The sequence below is a fragment of the Ambystoma mexicanum genome, chromosome 13 (assembly GCF_040938575.1).
Source record: "Ambystoma mexicanum isolate Mex_15411 chromosome 13, UKY_AmexF1_1, whole genome shotgun sequence".
NCBI lineage: Eukaryota > Metazoa > Chordata > Amphibia > Caudata > Ambystomatidae > Ambystoma > Ambystoma mexicanum.
Genome location: NC_090938.1, coordinates 7,091,363 through 7,113,782, shown reverse-complemented (window position 1 = coordinate 7,113,782; position 22,420 = coordinate 7,091,363). Strand labels below are relative to the sequence as shown.

At 49.5% G+C, this 22,420-nt stretch overlaps 1 protein-coding gene across 2 annotated transcripts; it reads left to right on the top strand.

The window, feature by feature from the left end:
- Window positions 1–1,413: 1,413 nt before the first annotated feature.
- Window positions 1,414–22,158, top strand: LOC138520720 (glutathione S-transferase Mu 1-like). 2 transcript variants are annotated; one of them, XM_069632985.1, is made up of 8 exons: window positions 1,414–1,660; window positions 3,065–3,140; window positions 4,263–4,327; window positions 4,968–5,049; window positions 17,814–17,914; window positions 18,076–18,171; window positions 18,826–18,936; window positions 21,982–22,158. In XM_069632985.1, the coding sequence occupies exons 1-8, from the start codon at window positions 1,625–1,627 to the stop codon at window positions 22,072–22,074; spliced, it is 660 nt and encodes a 219-aa protein (XP_069489086.1). In that variant the 5' UTR covers window positions 1,414–1,624; the 3' UTR covers window positions 22,075–22,158. The 2 variants fall into 2 exon arrangements, with proteins under 2 accessions (XP_069489086.1, XP_069489087.1); XM_069632986.1 differs by lacking the exon at window positions 18,076–18,171 and having other exon boundaries at window positions 1,475–1,660.
- Window positions 22,159–22,420: the final 262 nt, after the last annotated feature.

The following is a 22,420-nucleotide window of genomic DNA, read 5'->3' as shown; positions in this document are numbered from 1 at the left end:
TTCATAATCTTTCCATGTTGGATAGTGAAATGATAACTGCTTTCGTATCAGAGTTTTGAATACTGTGAAAAATGTAATAAGTAGATAATAAAACCCACTTACCAGATAATTGCACTACTACACACAAAACATAAAGAGACCACAACACCTACAGGGAAAGTAAAGTAAGCAAAACAGCAGCAGCCGTACCAGAAAGTGTTCATAATGTAACTGCTATCTTCATGCACAGAAATGATTGCAGTGTTTCAGGCTTGTTTCTTCCCCTATCTGCATCTATCATATGAGGTGACTGAACCCTAAGGAAAGCAGTGTAAGACCATATGAGAAGGGTAAGGTCTACAAATATAGTACCTTTTGAATTTGTAGTTCTCGGTTTTACTTTTAACCATAATATGGACAGGTTTTTATTAGTGCAAAGTAACTATAACGTTCCTTTAACAAAGTTTTTCACTGAATTTGATAGGTTTTTATTAGTGCAACTGAACCATAACATCCCTTTAACAACGTTTTTTTTACATATGTATTATTTTCTGTAAACATGAAAAACAGTTCCCTCATTTTAAAATACTTGTTTTGTGCAAGCATTTAAACAATCCACAGTATGGTTATAATATGCTCAGCGCTGGCGATTGGGCCGGCTCTCCCCGGATCCGAGATCCAGCACTAGATGTGAAGCAGGATCTCACGATCCGGCCAGAGTTAGCACTGGGGGAAGAAAAAGAAAATCTCCCGCAAACTGTAACTTCCTCTGGTGAACCCATGCAAGGGGTCACCAGAGGAAGTTACAGTCCTCAGCCACAACCCTGTCCACAGCCACGACCCGGTTTTATTTATTTATGCAATGTTTGTCGATACACAGACCCGGAATATGTATTTATTTTGTCAGATACCTGTATCCGACATACATTGCAAAAATAAATAAATATACAGGTATCTGACAAACATTGCATGAATAAATAAATACCCCTATTAACATGCAAACGATGCCACAAAATGCAGCCACCCAACTGCTTTCAGAGGGGAGCTGCAGGAGCTGTGCCAGGGTGGGGTTGAAGTAAAGGAAAAAGTTGCTTATGGCGAACAGAAATCACCCCGTTTGAATAGTACCCAAGGGGGAGTTTTTTATAAAATGGGATGCAAATTGTGCATTTTAAAGACTATTTACTCAGCAACACTGGCCAAAAGTATTATCCGCAGAGTTTAGTAACTCGTCACCAGTGCCAGGGAAGTGGTTTAAAGTGGAATTGATATATAGTTTGGAAAAAAGAAGCATGAAAGAAATGGCGTCGTTTTATTAGCCACAACACGCCCCATAAACCCCGCCTCCTATGGCACCGCCCCCCCACCCCACAAGTCCCTCCCAAGTCCCTCCCCAACCTGGCTCCTTTGGGTCCCCCCACCATTTTTTTTCCATTTGGGCCCCGTTTTTTTTTTTATTTTTTTTTAGTTTAATAGTGTTCCACGCGGGTCCCTGAACCTGGGTGCGGTCGAATCACCGAAAGGTCCAATAGCTGTCCAGCTTTTTCGCCTCCCCCAGGCCTCGCTCTCGCACCCCACGCCCCCTCCTGCACCCCGCCAGAGCAGCAGGCTGCCCACTCCCACTCATCACACCAGACACAGCACCATGGCTGCGATCCTCGGGTACTGGGACGTCCGCGGGGTGAGTGCACAGCACCGTGTGGTGCCTTTGTGGGAGCCGGCCGTGGGGCGTGTGTATGCGAGGTGTGTGACGGCTGAGGGCACTGGTGAGGCGTGTGCATGCATGAGGAGAGAGCTTGAGTGGGGACGTGTGCAAGGGTTCCACTTTGATTTCCGAATACCTTGGGGGCGGAGGGTGATAATTACGTTTTTACGTTTTTATTTCGTGTCCCCCCACTAAGGCACTTGAGGGCATGTGGCGGAGGGCAGGTGTGGCCCACATTCCTCAACTCGTGCGCTTTGGCTCCAGTGAAAATCGGGTCTATTCCCCTGCCAAACGGACCCTCGGTGACCTGCGTGTGGGTACCGCCCTGCCCTCTGTGTGGGTACCGCCCTGCCCTCTGTGTGGGTACCGCCCTGCCTGATGGCTTCCACATGTTGCATGGACCCTGTGTGTGGGCACCACCCTGCCTGGTGGCTTCCACCTGTTGCATGGACCCTCAGTGTCCTGTGTGTGGGCCCTGCCCTGATGGCTTCCACCTGTTGCATGGACCCTCGGTGTCCTGTGTGTGGGCCCTGCCCTGCCTGGTGGCTTCCACCTGTTGCATGGACCCTCAGTGTCCTGTGTGTGGGCCCTGCCCTGATGGCTTCCACCTGTTGCATGGACCCTCGGTGTCCTGTGTGTGGGCACCACCCTGCCTGGTGGCTTCCACCTGTTGCATGGACCCTCAGTGTCCTGTGTGTGGGCCCTGCCCTGCCCTGATGGCTTCCACCTGTTGCATGGACCCTCAGTGTCCTGTGTGTGGGCCCTGCCCTGATGGCTTCCACCTGTTGCATGGACCCTCGGTGTCCTGTGTGTGGGTACCACCCTGCCCTGATGGCTTCCACCTGTTGCATGGACCCTCAGTGTCCTATGTGTGGGCACCACCTTGCCCTGATGGCTTCCACCTGTTGCATGGACCATCAGTGTCCTGTGTGTGGGCCCACTCTGCCTGGTGGCTTCCACCTGTTGCATGGACCCTCAGCGTCCTGTGTGTGGGCACCGCCCTGCCTGGTGGCTTCCACCTGTTGCATGGACCCTCAGCGTCCTGTGTGTGGGCACCCCCTTGCCCTGATGGCTTCCACCTGTTGCATGGACCCTCAGCGTCCTGGTTGTGGGCACCGCCCTGCCTGGTGGCTTCCACCTGTTGCATGGACCCTCGGTGTCCTATGTGTGGGCACCGCCCTGCCTGGTGGCTTCCACCTGTTGCATGGACCCTCAGCGTCCTGTGTGTAGGCACCACCTTGCCCTGATGGCTTCCACCTGTTGCATGGACCCGGAGCGTCCTGGTTGTGGGCACCGCCCTGCCTGGTGGCTTCCACCTGTTGCATGCAGTGATGCTCTGCTCTTAACTGCATTATTTGCACTCTTCTCCCTCTCTTTCAGCTGGGACACTCCATCCGTCTGCTGCTGGAGTACACTGGCACCAAGTATGAGGAAAAGATGTACACCTGCGGCCCAGGTAAGGCGTGCTGCCAAGTGAGGGTGAATGTGTTCCTTATGCCAAAGTGTAATCTAAACCAAGTGACCATTTCACAACTAGTCACTGTGGGGTTAGTGGTCAAAGGGCACACGGTGCCATGGAATTCGGGGGTATCGGGGTTTAGTCAGTTATATGGACTATAATTTGTAGTAAGCCGGTCCATGCTTTGGCCAGTGTGAGATAACGTGCACACCAAGTGCCGGTCCGATGGCCGCCTTGAAGGGTACACTCTTCTTGGGTAGAAGAACACCTCTTTGCAACACTTTCGGAACAATGAATAGCCCTGTGACGGTTCGGGGTGTGATGAACTGTCCTTCCGGGAGCTCGGACATGGCTGGTGATTTCTGTGGGCTCGCGATTTTGTGCCTAGTGCAAGCCTTGCCTCATTTACAACGCAAGCCTTGCCTTCTGCCTATCATTACTAATAACTACGCAAAAGAGCCTGGCGCTCGCGTCTTATACTATTTATTTAAACTGTATTTAGTTATACTGAAGTAAGGCCCTGTTAAACTTGAAGGCGTCCCTCTTCCCGCCCCCCCTGCCACTGGCCCATCATAGTGGTTCGAATGCATCTTGCCTCACTCTAAAGCGCCTAGGAGGTGCCTTGTGTCATGTGACGCCATAAACCAGTGCTTTTTTCCATTGCATTCTGGGACTTGTAGGTTCAAACCTAGTGACCGAAAAGCTAAACTAAATGCCCAGCAGGCAATGGGAAATCTGCAGACTGGGACATGTCATCTGTCGGCCCAAGATGCTTCTAGTTGCACTGGCGCAGGTGGGCATCTGAGCCCAGCTGCGTAATGTGCTCGGGTGAGATATAGGGTTTGGGGTCAAATCCAGTGTTGTGTAGCAGTGCTTTCTCCCTCCTGTTGGCAGTGCTTTCTGCTGTTGGCAGTGCTTTCTCCCTCCTGTTGGCAGTGCTTTCTGCTGTTGGCAGTGCTTTCTCCCTCCTGTTGGCAGTGCTTTCTGCTGTTGGCAGTGCTTTCTCCCTCCTGTTGGCAGTGCTTTCTGCTGTTGGCAGTAAGGCTGAGGTGTGCTAGGGCGAGAGGGCGAGAGGCCACGCATTGGGGTTATAGGAAACGTTTCTTTGTTTCCTTCCAGCTCCAGATTATGACAGAAGTGACTGGCTTAAGGAGAAGGAGACCCTGGGACTGGACTTTCCAAATGTAAGTACCACACACGGTGTGTGGGGAGCAGGTGGGGTGGAGAAACTGCAGGGGTAGTCTGGTAATGAAGAGTCAGTGAAAATAATTTTCTAAGTGGCCCCATATTACACATTTTCAGCAAGGCCAACCCTTTTTCTATGAGCAAATGTGAATAGGTTACCTCCTAAAAGAGGTCCTGGGTTCAGAGGCCTACCAGGAAATCTCCAGAGTTCCCTATAGGCCAGTCCCCCCCCCCCATCCCTTCTGGGAGATGGCCGTGAAGGGAACGGCACGCCACTCAGGTTTGACTGTTCCTTCTGGCCATGTTGTCTGGTTCCACGGACACGTGAATGGTGACTTGTTCCTGGGTTTGTATGTCTGGGGTCGGGTGGGGGTGGCCTGCATTGGTCCTGTCTGGATGCCCCGCTCGCCAGTGAGTGGCCCCTAGAAGTCACTCAAACCCTGTGGCTCTTTGTGTCCCCTTGTACATCACCTCTTTGGCTGTCCCGGATCTGCTGTCACTGACGCCCATTGACTGCATATGGTCTCCTCTGTACCCAAGCCCGTGCTCTTTATCAGCCCTACCCCCCACCCCCACTTTAAGGAGGTGGTATGTTAGGTTTTTCTTTTTATAACTGATTGTTTTGCTTTTTCTCTGTAGCTTCCATATTTTATCGATGGATCCGTCAAACTCACCCAGAGCAGCGCCATCATTCGCTACATTGCGCGCAAACACAACTTGTGTAAGTACCAGGGAGCTGGGGAGGGGGACAGTTTATTAGGTGGCCACACTCACCTCGGTGAGTTCCTTTCCCTCCCAAGCAAGGTGGCGGGCACCCAAGGCGCTTATACAGATTCAACTTTAGTGAGGCCTCGCACCAACCCCAACAAATACCCTATGTGCCTCGAATACGCCACGAGGCCGGTGTATAGTAATAATATATTTATTTATGGTTTGACAGCAACCAACATCAACCACCAATGCTGTGGCACTGCACACGATCACAACTCCAAATGACTTTCCGTCATTAAAACATAGGTAGAATTTTGAAACTTACAGCCACAACTTACATCAGAGTTAATTGCAAATTAACCAATAGAAAGCATTCATAATACAATGGAAACATCTTTTTGGCTTTATTTTGAGAAGGGCAACGTTTGAGAAACTCAATGGGAAAATCGTTTCGCTCTTATTTGAAAAGCAAGGTTTGAGAAAGGAATTCAAATGAGGAAATTTCAACACACCTTCAAAGGACATGCTGTGCTCTGGGGATCTTGGGTTGGGAGGCACAGACAGGGTTAATGGTGCTTTGCACACTTTACATTCACTTGAACGGCAGCATTGTAGGATTACGTCTTTTGCAATTCAGAACCCCTGCCCTTTCTGGCAGGGCATCATTTCACCAAAATGCCAGGGATAGTGGAAGTGACACCACATGACCCTGAACCTCTGATGACCCCACCCGAATTGACATCATGGGAAGCAATGAAACACAACCTTTCACCCATTGAAAAAATAGAAACTGGCATCACAAAGCATTGTTCCTAAGTACAATATCACTATAATGTGACATATGTTTCATACAAGAATGGATCGCCATATGTATCGTTAATATAAGTGTGTATAGGCCCATAATACCAAATGAATGTGAATGCAAGCAGACATCCATGGCACTTATGCTTAAGCGCTTTATATAGAAAAAATATATATACAATATCACCCAACCTGTGTTGGTACTCCTTTATCGACCTCAAAGGGATGCAAGGCTGAATTGAGGTGTTTAAAAACAGACTAAATTAGTGACTGACCCCCTGAAGTGTAGCTGAAGTAAACCTTAATGAGTCTAGCAATTATCGTATAAAATTCCAGAAGGACAAATGATTTGTTATTCCCATTTTCTTTTTCTTATTTAGGGTCACGACACTTTTTTAGGCCTGAACAAAAAATGCCAGCCATTCCAGAAACAAATAGCCACATAGTGCTAGCCACAGTCCTGGAGCTTACACCTAAAACAGAAATGTTTTTTAGGGGTAGCAAGGGAGAATGACATCCCTGCCTTCTGGTCAGGAGTCGGGGGTTTCAGAAGGACAGTCACCGAAGTCTGGTCTATACCGGCTCTAACACACTGGGCGTGAACTTTGCTCGTGTTGAACTTGTCCTGTGATTTTTCTATATGGAAATATATTGAATTAACATAAATTCAATGCGCTAAGGATGTACCCAGCCTCCCTCTCTCCACAATTTAATGGAAAGGGTTAAGGCAGGCTGTTCCCAACACAAATCACTTTAACTGGCTAGGGTGATTTTTCTATTGTGGAATTAATTTGAATTGGATTTAATAAAATAAGCCAAGGGTCTTCCCTGTACTCACTCCCCCCCCCAATCCCCTTATGCTAGATGTAGTTTAATGCTGCCCCCACGTAATTTTGATGGCTTTGGAATATATCTACTTGCATGGGATGCTTTGGTTATCTGGCATCCAGGGAAACAGCAGGGCTCCCCCTGAGGACAGCACAGATCTGGTCAAGGCTTTAGTCAAGGATTTTCTCCTGCACCCAGATTTCCTCTGCTCCTCTGATTGGGGGGCCCAGCTAGCTTCTAGATTTACCTGTCACTGTCTCCAATGCAAGGATTGAGGCCTCTCTGCTAGTTGTCCCTCACAAGAGTCCAACAGCGGGCTACCTCCAGGAATAAAGTAAAAAGGCCTTGTTCTGATGCAAAATCGTCCTCTTGTAGGGCTGGTGACACTCCTACATTATCATAATACCCACAGTAAGGATTGGCTAGCACTCTCTTCACCTTCCACTAGACGCCCACTGGCTGCTGATAGAACCAGAAGTTGGGCGGTATGGGTTATGGAAGCTGAAGGAGGAGGAGGAAAAATACATCATCCCGAAATGACAGGTGGGTTTTGCCTTTTTGGGTTCTGAAAATCTAACAACATGGCAGCTATGCTAATTTTTCAGATAACTACATGAATCTATATATTTTCTAAGTGACTCAGAAAAATACTAATTTTATTTTGGCACTCCTTTCCTGGGCGAGCTATCGTTTTTCGCACTTGCTGGCTGTGCCGTAATAGTTGCAACTCTGACACTACCTACGCTACCTACTTCCAACATTAATTTCACCATCTCCCACTTCATTAATTTTCCGGTTCCTCTGACTTGTATGCCAGAATCATTATTTTGATCATAACTTGTTACCTACATGACAAATAGTTTGTTGTACATGGTCCCAATTGGCTGATCCCTGGTGACTTGTTTAGTGATGAGATGGTTGTTTGGGCCCCTGTTTTGTGTCGGGTGTATAATGCTATTATTAGGCAGGGTATAATTCCTGATGCCTGGCGCTGAGCTACGATAATTCCCCTGTACAAGAAGGGTGGTAGGAGTCTCCCGGCAAACTACCACCCTGTTTATCTCTTGGATGGGGCTGGTAAGCTTTTTTGTAAAATCATTCTGGCCTATCCTAGGACTGGGTTGATAGTGCAATCATTAGTGACCTTCAAGCGGGTTTTAGAAAGAACAGAGGCACTTGAGGTCAATGTTTTATTCTTTATTTACTGGTACAGAATATACTGTTTTTTAAAGGGAATTTAATTGTATGCTGCCTTTTTTTATCTTCGCACTGTCATTGATTCTGTATCGAGGGGAAGACTTTGGAACCTTTTTATCTCACGCAAAGCTCAATTGGAGTTGGTTGGAATAATTAAGTTATTTTATTCCCAAACCAAAATGGCACATCTGTCCCTTATGTCCTGGGGGAGGGGAGGGGAAATGTGCATTTGGGCTCACAAAGGTGGTAATACAGGGTTGTGTGCTCTATCACCCCTTTTGTTTAATTTCTACATCCAAGAAATAATTGATGCATTGGTAGAGGGGCTCCAGGATAGCGCCAAGATGGCAGAGGACAAATAACCCGCATTATTCTATGCGGTTGATGCGGTCCTTCTTGCAACAACGACGCAAGGTCTGGACAAAGCTATGAAAATCTTTGCTTCTAAGTGCAAGGACTTGCAATTGAATATAGAAAAATTGAAGGTTCTTGTCTTAAAACCGCGCTTTTCTGAATCTAGGCTACTTGTGTTAAAGGTAGATGGAGTACAGCTCGACCAAGTTAAGCAATCTGATTGTCTTGGAGTGAAGGAATCTGAAGGTTTGGTCGTCCAAGTGGCCCGTGCTGCTGCCACTTAAGGCCTTCCATGGCAGTCACGGCCGTGCTGCATCTCCCCAGGGCATCTAAGAAAAGCAGGCACTTCCAATATTGCGAAACATTCCATCAATGAGCACATATTCTTGAAAGAAAATGGACTCTGCTCCCAATAACGGCTCCCTCTACTCTGGTTTTATTGGAATTGGAGGTCATGCCCGTGGGTGTGCAGGCCAGTCCTTCTTTTTTTCTCTTTTTTTAATTTTTTTTTTTATATCTATATATTGTCTTTTTGGATAAGATTATGGAAACTGGCAGGGTGGGGGAGCCCTGCAAAGCTTTGTGCCATTTTATGTCCTTGGATGGTGGGAAATCCATAGAGTGACTTTGCCATGTTAAAAAGTCCCTCCACATCCTGGGAGACACATGCGTAGTGACACTAAGCTGGCAATTAAGGCACGGGCAGGACTGCGAGCGTGTGACCCACTGGAGGGGGATGGGCTGAAGTTATATCGAGTGTGCTATGCTCGGGCGTAAAGGTGATTTGGGTAGGATTTTTCCCTGTACCTGCATCTGAGACGGTATCTTCCTGTAGCTGGTGTCGCACGTTCTTGGAAAGGAACAAAAAATGATCTGTGCCCCAGGTGTGGTTTAGCAAAAGACTCATCACATTTCCTATTGTTTTGTGTGAAGACGATGCATTTTAGATACAAACGTCTGATTCCATTGTTCAAGGAAGCGGGGATAAGAGACCCTTGTGCAGGGATCCAGCTACTAAGACAGAATCTTCATCCGACTGTAGTCTTTGCCACTGCTCGTTCTGTTCACAGGTCATGGCTGCCAAGAAAGTATATTGATCAGCTAATTACTTTCTAATTTTAATCGAAAGTATTGTTAATTTGAGGTTATGAGTTTCTTTTAAACATGTCTGTTATGGTTTCTCTTTTCTAATCAAATGACTTGTGATGTATTTTAAAATGTATGTACTGTAAGGAAGGCATGGCATCAAAGCAAGACCGACACACGTGATCTGTTCAAGGGTGTTTATTGAACTGTAAAAGTAGGTGAGAAACACTCATCAAACCCTAAATCTAAGAAGGCAGCAAGCTACGACCGTCAAATAATACCGTCCAATTGGAGTCTAGTCAAATAAAAAGGGCTTATACTAAAATGCCTCTTGCAAATCCTTACTGCTATGCTGCAAAATGGTGTGGGATAGTGAACACCATAAAAGAAAGGTGTTCACAAAATGAGAAGTCGGGATGTTATGACTGGGGTCTCCCTTGCCCACATTTTTAGCACGGAACAGGCAGGACTCTTGCACAGCACACTCCTGGGCTTCCACGGCATGAGGTTGCAGTTCCTTTTTTCAATATCAGGACCTTCTGTGTCCAAGTTCCTTTCATGCAAAGTCTCTTGCTTCAGAGGACCTGATGTGCCATAAACAAAAGTCCCTTCTGTTAATCTTCACGTTTGGTGATTACTCTTCACCCTTAGATCCCCTCAGCCGGGATCCGATCCTTCTCTCAACGTTGGCCTCCCTTAGTTGGGCTCAGACCACTCACTGCAGACATCCCTCAGTCGGGTTCACACTTGCCAAAATAACACTAGTTTTCTCACAATGCGGGATTCACTTCCCTTAGCATTTTGCTTGACGACCCTCATTCGGGTTTACTACCCCCTTTCATTCACACTCCATTTGTAATAAAGTCTCAATGTCTTTTTAAACCAGCATCTAGTTTAGTTGCGTCCCCCGCATCCAGGCTCAGACCTTCCTTCACCAGTTTCGTAAGGCACTTGCTGGTTGAAACAAAGACTTAGAAAGGGTTATCACGTCTCGCTGGGGCACTGTTATTCTCTGGCAAGTACATACTTCAAAATATCACGGTTCACACAACGTTCCCCTCATCCTGGATCAAACGCCACAGTGCTGCAACGTGCCAAGGACTTTCAATTGTACAAGGGTTTTTGGTTTCACCCTTGTATTTCATTTTAATTATTTTTTTTATAACCTGCCTAATACTGTACTCAAGTTCAGTTTCTAAGCTCAGATCCAGGATTCAAACCTCTGTTGCTTCCATGGCCAGCATTTTGCATCTGTGCTATCCTCCTCTGTTTGACCACGTCACACCGGCCTCCCCTAGGGCCTCTTGATACTTGTAGTTTCAACAACCGAAAACATTCAACTGTACAAGGGTTTGGCTTTACCCTCGTATTACCACTTCGATAGCTCCGTTCAACGCATTCTCCTTGTTCAGGAGCGTGGTATAAGTCCTTCAATTGAGCGCCCATGTGGTGCCGGACCACTCTTACTGAAACCTATTTTGCTTACAATAGACATTTGTGTTTCATTCTTCTTTCTTCATACAATTTTGCTCTTCACAACCTTGAGCCCAACACAGTCTATCAGCTCTTTCCAACTCACCAGCTTTGTTGGCTTCTCCTGCCTCTGGAGTCTAGGATGGTACCACAATGGCAACCACTTTTCCCCGCCCTGGCTATCAGTGCAGGAGGGTCTCATGTACCACCAACAGTCTTCGCACCATTCGCCAGCTGCAATTCCCGGTCTTGCGTTTTTCCTCAGAGGCTCCCCAGGTCTCTGTTGAAAAGGGCAAGGGCAATTCCCTCCTCGTCGTTTTAGCTCCCACTTTCTGTCTCCTCCGTTTGAGCTGCCATCCTGGAATAGCTGCTTCCTCATGCGCTTGGCCTTGCTCAGAGTGTGTTTCGTGCTCCACCTTTTATCCCTATGGGGAAAGGGAAGGGTAGTCGGTTGTGTGTGATTCTCGGCAATAGCCTGACTCTGCCTGACACTAGTGTTGAGACATGTCGGGTATATAGCTCTCGTTTTTTGTGGAAATTGGTCTATGAGAAAGTGTTTGTGTCAGGAAAGTGGGGAGGTTGGGTTTCTAGATACCCCATGGGGTAAGATGGGGAAACGTTGTCATAAGGAAGGGGGATCCGCATCTTGCCCTTCGGCGTCCCACTTCCACTCCCTGAAGACCCGCTCCCCCAGGTGATCCTCCTGCCTTGGTCCACCCCAGGAACTGGATCCAATAGCATTGGCCGTGTCCTGGCCACCTGGATGACAGATCCCAGGGACCAGTAAGCGCGACACCTTCAGGTTGACTTAAAGGTATGTAAAACCGATAAGTCTGGAAAGGGTAAAATGAGCTCGATGGGGCGCACAATGCTCTTTTATTTAGGAAAATGTGTTCAATGTTAAACATATGGCAAGGCATTATATGAGCGGTAGTTTCATTTCTCCTTAAACATGACCAGGCCACCTGCTCGGGCCAATGTTTATTCAACTCTCTTCTCCTGAGCGTCAAAGGGTCTTGGCTTAAAGCTAATGCACCCTTTGGGAACCTACTTTAAAGGTCATTTCTGTTGATCATGTTATCTGTATCACCATAGTTCTGATCTCTCTTGCAATATTTTTGTTTTTGTTTTACTGAAGCTCCGGCCTGTTTCCTTGATAAACCCAGCCCAAACGTCTGGTGGGGGGAGAGGTTCCAGATACACCCAGTTCAGTTACATGCACAATTCTGAGAAATAGCATTAAAATTTAAGGAACCTACTTCGACATTACACTTTGTATTGCGTCCAGGCCAGCTGGCAAGAAATACTTTCTTTACAGAATGCTTGAAGATAAATAAGTCCACTCTTGGTATTCTTCACACAAATAGGCCACAGTTAATAAAAGACCAGTGTTCAAATTTTCACCATGGCCCTTTCTCTTTACATAATTAGGAAAATAAGTCTTTATTATCAGTAGACACAATCTTGCACTTTGAGTTTAAAGGCGTCCTTCTCCTTGGTCTTTCAAATGCATGCATTTCCTTGAAAGTTCACGTCTGCAGCCTTAAATCTGTCACATGTGCCTTTACTCGAAGTCTCCATCTGCAGTACCCATGTCCTTTAGGAATCCATTGACATGGTTAACGATATTCCAGTTCTCACTTTCTTCTGCTGAGTGCCTGTACGTTCTATCAAAATGGAGGGAGGCACATTCTCGCTCATTCACTAGGCCTGATATCAGAAAACAATGTTTTGTCCTGTCACGATGGGGCCTAGCATGGCATCTCGCATCTGTCATTCTGGGGCTGTCTTTTTACCGCACACGACCCCCAAACAATAAGTGTTTTTTCAGATTAGAGGGGAGGGGGCTGATGTGCACACTTGCTTTTTGTTAGGCAGAGCGGCGAGGGAAGCCTTTTCTGAAACGGCAGTGTTAAAGGGTGTTGCATGCATGTTAGCTTATTATGTATGTGTGCAAGGGGTGTGTACTTGATGTATGTGTGAATGAGTGATGTAGGGGGCTGGGTGCGCCTGTAAATGAGCAAGTGTATGGTGAATGGGTGTTGGTGAATGTATAATTGTGCGCGTATGTGTAATGCTAGGCAGAGGAGCTGATTCTGGCATGTAATTGGTGGGGAGTAGTTGGGGGGCATGGTGATTGGTGGGAGAGGGATTGATGGGGAAGGAGGATTTTGCAAAACATATAATTTTAGCGGACAGCCATAATAAAGTAAGGATGATGTGTCATGTGGCTAGAATGGCAATTTGGTGCAGCCAGTCTAGTCATTTATTACTGTGGCATTACTTTTTTTTTGAAAAATGTATATTTTTTTACTGGGTTTCTATAACGGGCATGACATGTGTTATTGCGTGGCTATAATGGTGTTTTGGTACAGCCAGTCTAGCCATTTCCTTCTGTGGCTTGACATTTTTGACTGTGAGGAACATGTTTTCTTATAGTATCATTACGGGCATTATGCACAAAGCAAACCTGAGTATGTTCATATGTGGGAATATTGGCATATTCTGGTGCAGCCAGCGTGAGCATGTTTATACCGACATATAATGGTATAATGAACAGGAATGTATGGTTTGTATCTCGTGTGGGAGTTGGGTCAGTGGCATGAGGTACTTCCACGTGGCGCCCTGGCGGTCGTTTAGCTTAAAGAGTGATGCCTGATCAGATACCTGGCCTTCAGATATAAACATTATCAAAGCAACTAAATGTGTATGTTATCTTTAAATCCAATCACTTTGTCAATCTCACGCTTTAAAATGTATCATTTGATTGCGCCCAATGCCAGATAACTTTTGGAGTAGAACAGAGGGGGCGGGGCCTCCAAGTTTGCCCTGCCCAGTTTCTGACGTGGACCCTCCCATCACCAGTTACCCCCCCCGCCCCCCAAATGTAGGTTCCGTTGTGCCCCTGGTGTGACGCATGAGCCTCTACGGCGAAGTTGGACAGACCTATTCTGCACTCTTTAGCCAGCAACGAGTAACAGTGTTATTACCGCACTGTCGGCACATGTGCTGTAAATAACATAAATGCAGGCGGCCTTCTGCCAGAATGGTTCCTACAGCCAGAGACTGGCTGGGCTTCCTACAGATGGGTTCCTCCTGCCAGCCGAAGACTGGACGGGTTCCTACCAGCTGAAGACTGGGCGGGTTCCTACAGCCAGAGACTGGCTGGGCTTCCTACAGATGGGTTCCTCCTGCCAGCCGAAGACTGGACGGGTTCCTACCAGCCGACGACTGGGCGGGTTCCTACCAGCCGAAGACTGGGCGGGTTCCTACAGCCAGAGACTGGCTGGGCTTCCTACAGATGGGTTCCTCCTGCCAGCCGAAGACTGGAGGGGTTCCTCCTGCCAGCCGAAGACTGGACGGGTTCTACCAGCCGAAGACTGGGTGGGTTCCTACAGCCAGAGACTGGCTGGGCTTCCTACAGCTGGATTCCTACCAGCCGAAGACTGGGCGGGTTCCTACAGCCAGCAGAAGACTGGGTGGGTTCCTACAGCCAGAGACTGGCTGGGCTTCCTACAGATGGGTTCCTCCCAGCAGAAGACTGGGCGGGTTCCTCCTGCCAGCAGAAGACTGGAGGGGTTCCTCCTGCCAGCAGAAGACTGGAGGGGTTCCTCCTGCCAGCAGAAGACTGGAGGGGTTCCTCCTGCCAGCAGAAGACTGGCTGGGTTCCTACAACCCACACTTGTTGAAAAGGGTGGGTTACCGCCTGGCTGGTTTTGAGGTCTGTGTGGCTGGCACATCGTTGCTGCCTTTGCAAGTAATCCAAGCTCCTGTCTTGCATCACCAGCCTGGCCCCGCTTTGCCTAAAAGGCGTGAACGTGTTTGCAGATCCTATTAATTTCCTGGGTTACGTTTCTCTTGAGCTGCAATGAAAGGCACCTGCGATTCCACCTGACCTCGCCCCATTGTGAGAAACGCCACAAGAAAGGTGACCCGAGTCACACCTGCGACTCGCCCCTCATCCAAATCTAACCCCAGTTTAGGCAACATGCCAGCCCCAACACATTAATGCCCACTTTAGCGTGCTCCCACTATGCACTATTCAATGATTGTGTAATGCAGCATAGGTCTGGACGCCTCAGCGCTTTATGGGTGCAGTGTAGGTCTGGACACCTCAGCGCTTTGTTTGCAGCGTAGGTCTGGACTGCCTTAGCGCTTTATGGATGCAGCATAGGTCTGGACGCCTCAGCGCTTTATGAATGCAGCGTAGGTCGGGACTGCCTCAGCGCTTTATGGATGCAGCGTAGGTCTGGATGCCTCAGCGCTTTATGAATGCAGCGTAGGTCTGGACTGCCTCAGCGCTTTATGGATGCAGCCTAGGTCTGACCGCCTCAGCGCTTTATGGATGCAGCGTAGGTCGGGACTGCCTCAGCGCTTTATGGATGCAGCGTAGGTCGGTACTGCCTCAGCGCTTTATGGGTGCAGCGTAGGTCTGGACGCCTCATTGCTTTATGAATGCAGCGTAGGTCTGGACGCCTCATTGCTTTATGGGTTCAGCGTAGGTCTGGATGAGCACTGCGCTTTGTGGTTGCAGCATGGGTCTGGATGGGCTTTGTGCTTTATGGGTGCGGCGTGGGTCTGGATGGGCTTTGTGCTTTATGGGTGCAGCGTGGGTATGGATGGGCTCTGTGCTTTATGGGTGCAGCGTAGGTCTGGATGAGCTCTGCGCTTTATGGGTGCAGCGTGGGTCTGGATGGGCTCTGTGCTTTATGGTTGCAGCGTGGGTCTGGATGGGCTTTGTGCTTTATGGGTGCAGCATGGGTCTGGATGGGCTCTGTGCTTTATGGTTGCAGCGTGGGTCTGGATGGGCTTTGTGCTTTATGGGTGCAGCATGGGTCTGGATGGGCTCTGCGCTTTATGGGTGCAGCGTGGGTCTGGATGGGCTCTGTGCTTTATGGGTGAAGAGTAGGTCTGGCCCGCCTCAGCGCTATATCGATGCAACATAACATTATCTGTGAAAGGGTCCTTTGTAGGGCGGGTATGTGAACTTGTGAATCTAAGGGGCTCACTGGCTGGTCCAATTGCCCATCTGGTGATGGGTGCAGTGGGATTTCCAGTGACCGCCTCTGATCACTCTGATTTGAAGATACTGTTTCTCTGTGCGCAAGTGCCTGTTTCCAAATATTTGCTCTAATTTGTTTAGAATTGGACTGAGGGCGGTCATCGGGTGGACACTGAGAGAACCCTGAAGGCACTCAACTACTCCCCCGGGATCTTCTGCTCAGGTGGCCAGGCAAGGGCCCTCGGTTTTGGATCCCAAACCTGGGGCGGACAAGCAAGGGAGGATCACCAGAGTGGATGGTCCTTCGGGATTGGGTAGAGGGTGTTGGAGAGCTAGACATGGTATCCCCTGCCCCTTTCCTTACACTGACCTACCCGCCCTCCACTTTTATGGGATGTTACCATTCATGTCCTATTCTCCGCCCTGAATTGGCACACAGTACTGAGAAGAGGAAGAAGCCTCCAAGAGTAATGCATAGAACACCACTATAGTACTGGGACGAAGAAGAGGGATCCTGAAGAATACGTAGCTGAAAGCTATTCTTCCCCCATGAATTGGCACACAGTACTGAGAAGAGAAAGAAGCCTCCAAGAGGAATGCAGACTTCCTATAGGAAACACCGCTATAGTACTGGGACGAAGAAGAGGGATCCTAAAGAATACGTAGCTGAAAGTCGAGCATGTCCCAGTAATTGGTCTAAATGGAGTCTGGCAAACCAGGCCAAGGAGTCACACCTGAAACCCCATGATGATGCTCGGGTGTAAAAATGGTGGACCACAAGTAAGCTGGGAGAGAGCAGCAGGAAGGCCACTCTGTCCTGTGATGAGCCAATGGAGAACGGAACACAGACGCTGAAAGACTGCAAGGTGAAGCAGAGTGGCAAGGGAGCCAGCAATGTCGCGACGGGAGCCGTGGAGCATACTGATCCTGCTATGAACGTACAGTGCTCGTGCCCCTGAGTGAAGAAACCGACCCAGGAGTCTGAGGGCCAGCGGGTGAGACCCACAACCTCAAGAGTAAGAAATTGGGTGAGCGAAGAAACTGAAGGAAACAGCAACGCGACCGGTGAGTCTCGGAGAATGTAAGAAACCTGGTGTGCGTATCGGAGTGGTCGTGTGCAGTCGGCATGTTCTAGAAGTCTAAGTGTAAAAAAGAAACCAACAAATACGATGCAAATAATGGCTTGTCTAGACTATGTATCAGCCGTCACGTATGAGAAATGTGTGTTTTCAAAGGTCTCTGAACAATTAAGGACAATTGGAAAGTAACAAGAGATGTCGGTGCAAGGAAAAGACATTATGAAAGCTGTTAGTGAGCAGTAGAGGAGGAGCAATGAAGTGTGAGCAAAATGTCCAACTGGCAAAGCTAAAATTGAACAAACGGCTATCGGTGAAAGCCGGCCGACAAAGTGGAAATTGGGCAAGAATGTTAAATCCAAGATGTCTGCCTGGGGAAGGGTAACTGGTTGGGCGACCTGAAGTGGGTGCACCGTGCGGTCTGTCAACTGCATCCAGACCAGGGAGCCCCAACAAATCCATTTGTTAAAGCATTTTTGAAGCAAGAAGGAGATGAATATTGTGAGTGTTTTTGTGAACCAGTACTTGGAGCTTGGCGAAGGTAATCCAGAGCTCCTATGGGAACGGTGTGAACCCATTTGAACATTGTGTAATGAAACCAAGGGTGTTTTGAATTTGGGGAGAAGAAACCCAAGTCCTGGTGGAATATTTGGAACAAGCAATTTTGGGAACTGTCCTGAACTTGGGGAAGCGCTAGAAGCAGCTCCATATTGTATCTTGAACACTATTATCAGAATATCCCTACACTATGTTTAGTATATGTATTCCATTGATTGTCTCCCGCATGAAAGGGTCACTCGAGCCTAGTGGGTGCCCTGTGGTGCGGGCAGCTTTGTGCCGTTAGGGGAGGCTGCAGGAGTAACTCTGCAAGGTGCTTCCCATGCGTTTGCCAATCCTTGTCTGAGTTCCTGTTTCCACTCCACGGCCTCTGAAGCGTCCATGTCTGTTCCTTTCCAGGCGGTGAAAGTGAGGAGGAGATGGTCAGAGTGGACTTACTCCAGAGCCAGGTCATGGACTTCAGGATGCAGCTCGCAACCATTGCATACAGCCCAGACTTTGTAAGTTCACCTGGTAGGGGTTGGAGAAGGTTCCTGTGCCCAGGGCTCGTGGCCTGGGTAATATTGGGGGGGAGGGGTCACCTGTTCTGGTGCTAATTGGTAAATTTCTGCATGCAGTCTCTTGCACACCTTGACTCCGCTGCTCCCCTTGCTCTCCGCAGGAGGCCCTCAAGGGTCCATACCTGAAGCAACTCCCTGACAAACTCAAGCTGTTTTCGGAATTCTTGGGGCAGAGGAAATGGTTTGCTGGAGAAAAGGTATTTGCTCTTCCTTGCTGCCCTGCTGACCACTGCTTTACTGGGTTAACCATTTAGGTCTGAGGTTGTCTTGGGATGTGTGCCCTCTCTGCTGCCCAGTTAAAGCCACCTGAGCTATCCAGAGCATGGCTCTGAGGCGGGAATGTGTGAAGGGGTTCTGGATATATTTCACAATCCACAAGCAGGGGCACTGTGTCAATGCAGGTGTGCCAACCAAAAGCCTCAGGCAAATCGCCTCTACATCCCTCTGGCATCTGATGGGTGCAGCAGCGAGGGGTCTACCTGTGGTCTGTGCCCCGGCGGCATGGGTAGAGGGGATGGAACTGGGATTGCTTCTTGGGGGTTTGTTAAAGCCCACAGTGGCTCACCCGCTGGGTAGCCTGTGACGGGTTTCGTTCTGGCTACTGGGAGGCGAGGGCAGCTGGGGGATGGGATGAGGGGGTCATCTGTTTGAGGTGCCCTGCTTCTGTTGTGATGGCTCTTCCTCTTGGTTGCTGCAGAGTTGTGCTTCTCCTTTTGGTTACCTGGTGAGTGCTTGACCTGGCTCTCGTATGGCACTACAAGGCTTGTGTGCAGTCTCTCCTTGTGGGGATGCTGCTGGGTAATGCAAAGTGTCTGGTGGTTAATGCTGTGACTCTGTATTCTCTCTTCCAGATCACGTTTGCAGATTTCCTTGTGTATGACGTTCTCGACCAGCATCGCATGTTGGAACCCAAGTGTCTCGACTCCTTCCCCAACCTCAAGACCTTTCTGGATCAATTTGAGGTGAATCAATTGGCATTTTCTATCCACACATAGAATGTTCCTCTGGGGTTTCTCACCCATCTGGCACTGGTCAAACAAGGGAGCAGGAAGGTGCCCAGTTCCTTTCACCCCACCCTAACCTGGCATGCTGCCTCTCCGACATTGACATCTGCATGACGAAAGATCACCTGCTCCTCAACCCCACCAAAACCGATCCCAATCTGCGGCAAAACGGCTCTCCTTCCCCTACCTATCCCATGGCCGGCTCTCCTTCCCCTACCTATCCCATGGCCGAATTCATGAGGACCCGCCCCACTGCATTCCCTGCAGTGAAAAACATCAAATGCACATGTAGCTTAGACCTGACCCTTTCACGTCACATCAATGCGGTCTCCAGATCGTGCACTTTCGACCTCTGCATCGTCGAGCGAACCTTTCCCTAACTCTACCCCCATAGTCTCTGCATTCATGGCCACCATCCTCGCGTGCCTAGACTACTCTAGCTCCCTCTACCTGGGCGCGTCTTTATACCAACTGAGAAAGCTCCAACAGGGTCAAAACTCTGCAGCAAGGCTCCTCCTCGCACTCTCCCCCGGAGAACATCACCCCCGCATCGGGACACTCCACTAGCTTCCTATCTGCCGACGGGACTCCTGCATAGGCATGTGCTTTACTCACTGTGTGATCCTCAAAGACCCGTAGTTCCTCCAAAACAAGCTCGCTACCATCCCACCAGAATTCTCAGCTCAGTCGTCGCACACCACCTGGTGGTCTCCCCTTTCAAGTTTCTAGATTCTGAGGTGCCTGTTTCTCTGTCCTTGCACCGACCTTCAGGAACTCCCTCCCACTCCACCTTATAGAGGATCACCTGGCCTTCAGGAAAGTCCTCAAAGCCTGGTTGTCCGCCCCCCCCCCCCCCCACCCCCACTTCATGATTTCCCTGATACTCCCCGTACTCGCTCCTCGCCTATCGCACATGGCATCATCCAGCAGTCCCCCGCACACTCGCCCCTGCACACCTGCCCATCTCATCTACCAGCCTCTTCTTTCCGTCCAACAGCTTTTCTCTCCCATCCAACCCTCCTTGGGGGATGCCAAGCTCACAGACTCTGGAACGAATCCTGACATTGGACCAGATGCTGCCCCATTTGGGCTTGGAGGGGGGCAATGCATCGCACCTAAAATGCACCGTGGGAAAATCACATTGATCCTCCCGTAGGAGGGCAACCACCCACCTGGGACCCCTCGCACATGTTTGGCATGGCAGGTAACGGTAAAGCACAGGATGGTGGGCCAGGCTGCCGCATGCAGTCATGAAATGGGCTCCTTGTTCTCGGTCTAGAAGGAACTAGGTTTGACAATATCACAGAGGGCGAGTATTATGCATTCATCGAGCACTTGGATTGCCTGCGAGTCACAGGACGTCTCCTTGTGCATAGGTGGAACCCAGGAAATTACAGTTAACCCATTTCTCCCTTTGCACACTGCACCGTTGCAACTTAGCAGAAGGCACAGTCTCGCACCACACACCCTGCACACACTATTGCACATCACACCTCTGCCATCAGCTACTTTTACAACAAAAATGTCTTACTGTAGCCTCCCACATAGATGTCTCTTTAAACACAAACCCTTCCTTAGTCCATACTATTACCTCTGCTGCGCCCACACACTCCATGGCATGGGTGGCTAGCAGGGGTCTGGGCCTTCTTGCAGAACTTCAGTGGCTGAAATGCCCACACGCATAATAACACCTCCCGAATTGTCCGGTCCGTCCTAGGGTGTTCAACGTTTGGGACCATAATTACGGTGAAAGGTGCTTAAACAAATGACAAAAGGAATTAATCGTGTAGTGATAACCAACCCCTCCCCCACCCTGATCAATTCTTTCACTTGTTAAAGCAGCAACATTTGTAAAAAATAAAACAACATTGCCCTGGTGTTGCTCACAGTGTGTGCCTGCACAGGGCCTGGGCTCCTTCTGTTGCCCTGGGGCTGCTCACTGAGTGGCTGCACAGGGCCTGGCCTACTTCTCTTGCCCTGGTTCTACACATGGTGTGGCTGCACAGGACCTGGGCTCTCCTTCTGTTGTCCCGGTGCTGCTCGCGGTGGGTGGCTGCACAGGACCTGGGTTCTCCTTCTGTTGCCCCAGTGCTGCTCGCGGTGGGTGGCTGCACAAGACCTGGGCTCTCCTGTTGCCCCGGTGCTGCTCTTGGTGTGGCTGCACAGGGCCTGGTTCTTCTGTTGCACTGGTGCTGCTCCTGGTGTGTGGCTGCACAGGACCTGGGCTCTCCTTCTGTTGCCCCAGTGCTGCTCATGGTGTGTGGCTGCACAGGACCTGGGCTCTCCTTCTGTTGCCCCAGTGCTGCTCATGGTTTGTGGCGGCACAGGACCTTGTTTCTCCTTCTGTTGCTCCAGTGCTGCTCATGGTGTGACTGCACAGGACCTGGGCTCTCCTTCTGTTGCCCCTGGGCTGCTCCTGGTGTATGGCTGCACAGGACCTGGGCTCTCCTTCTGTTGCCCCAGTGCTGCTCCTGGTGTGTGGCTGCACAGGACCTTGTTTCTCCTTCTGTTGCCCCAGTGCTGCTCATGGTGTGACTGCACAGGACCTGGGCTCTCCTTCTGTTGCCCCTGGGCTGCTCCTGGTGTATGGCTGCACAGGACCTGGGCTCTCCTTCTGTTGCCCCAGTGCTGCTCATGGTGTGTGGCTGCACCTGCCCTGGGCTCCTTCTGTTGCCCCTGGGCTGCTCATGGTGTGTGGCGGCACAGGACCTTGTTTCTCCTTCTGTTGCCCCGGTGCAGGTCATGGTGTGTGGCTGTACAGGACTTCGGCTCTCCGTCTGTTGCCCACGATGTGGGTAGCCAAGCCCTTGGCACTGGCTCTACCTGCGAGTGACTGCTAGGCAGTTAACCTGTTTCTGCTTCCCCTGATGGGTGGTCTGTTGTGTTCTAGAGCGTTGGCAGCTTTGGGGAGGTGCTGCCTGTAGAGGTTGCTCCTGTTAACCCGGTGTCTGTCACGGTTCTCTGCTTCTCTCTCTGCATTATGCATTTTCCTTTTGTTAACAGGCTTTGGAAAAGATTAACATCTACATGAAATCGGGCCGCTTCATGAAAACTCCCATCAACGGCAAGATGGCAAAATGGTGCAATGAGAAATAGAGCCAGCAGGAGGCGCCACCGAGCCTCCAGAAAGTGCAATGCTCATGTAGAAATTGGTACAAATAAACATGTATTTGTTTCCTATTCTTGCCCAATGAGTTTGCGAGTTTCTATTGGGGACATGCTCCAGGCTGACAGGGGGTGCTGTGGTTTGGGAGGTTTTGGGAGTGGGGAGGCGGTGGGTGGGTGGGTGGGTGGGTGGGTGATTTGTGTGGATGGATGGAGTGGGTGTCTCGTCACCCAGAGCACTGCTGTTCACTTTTAGAAATCGAGTGTTGTGGGTATTTACCCTCCCTGTTCCCGACAGCCTGTAAGTGTGGGTTACATCTCCTGTGAGAGCTTTTCC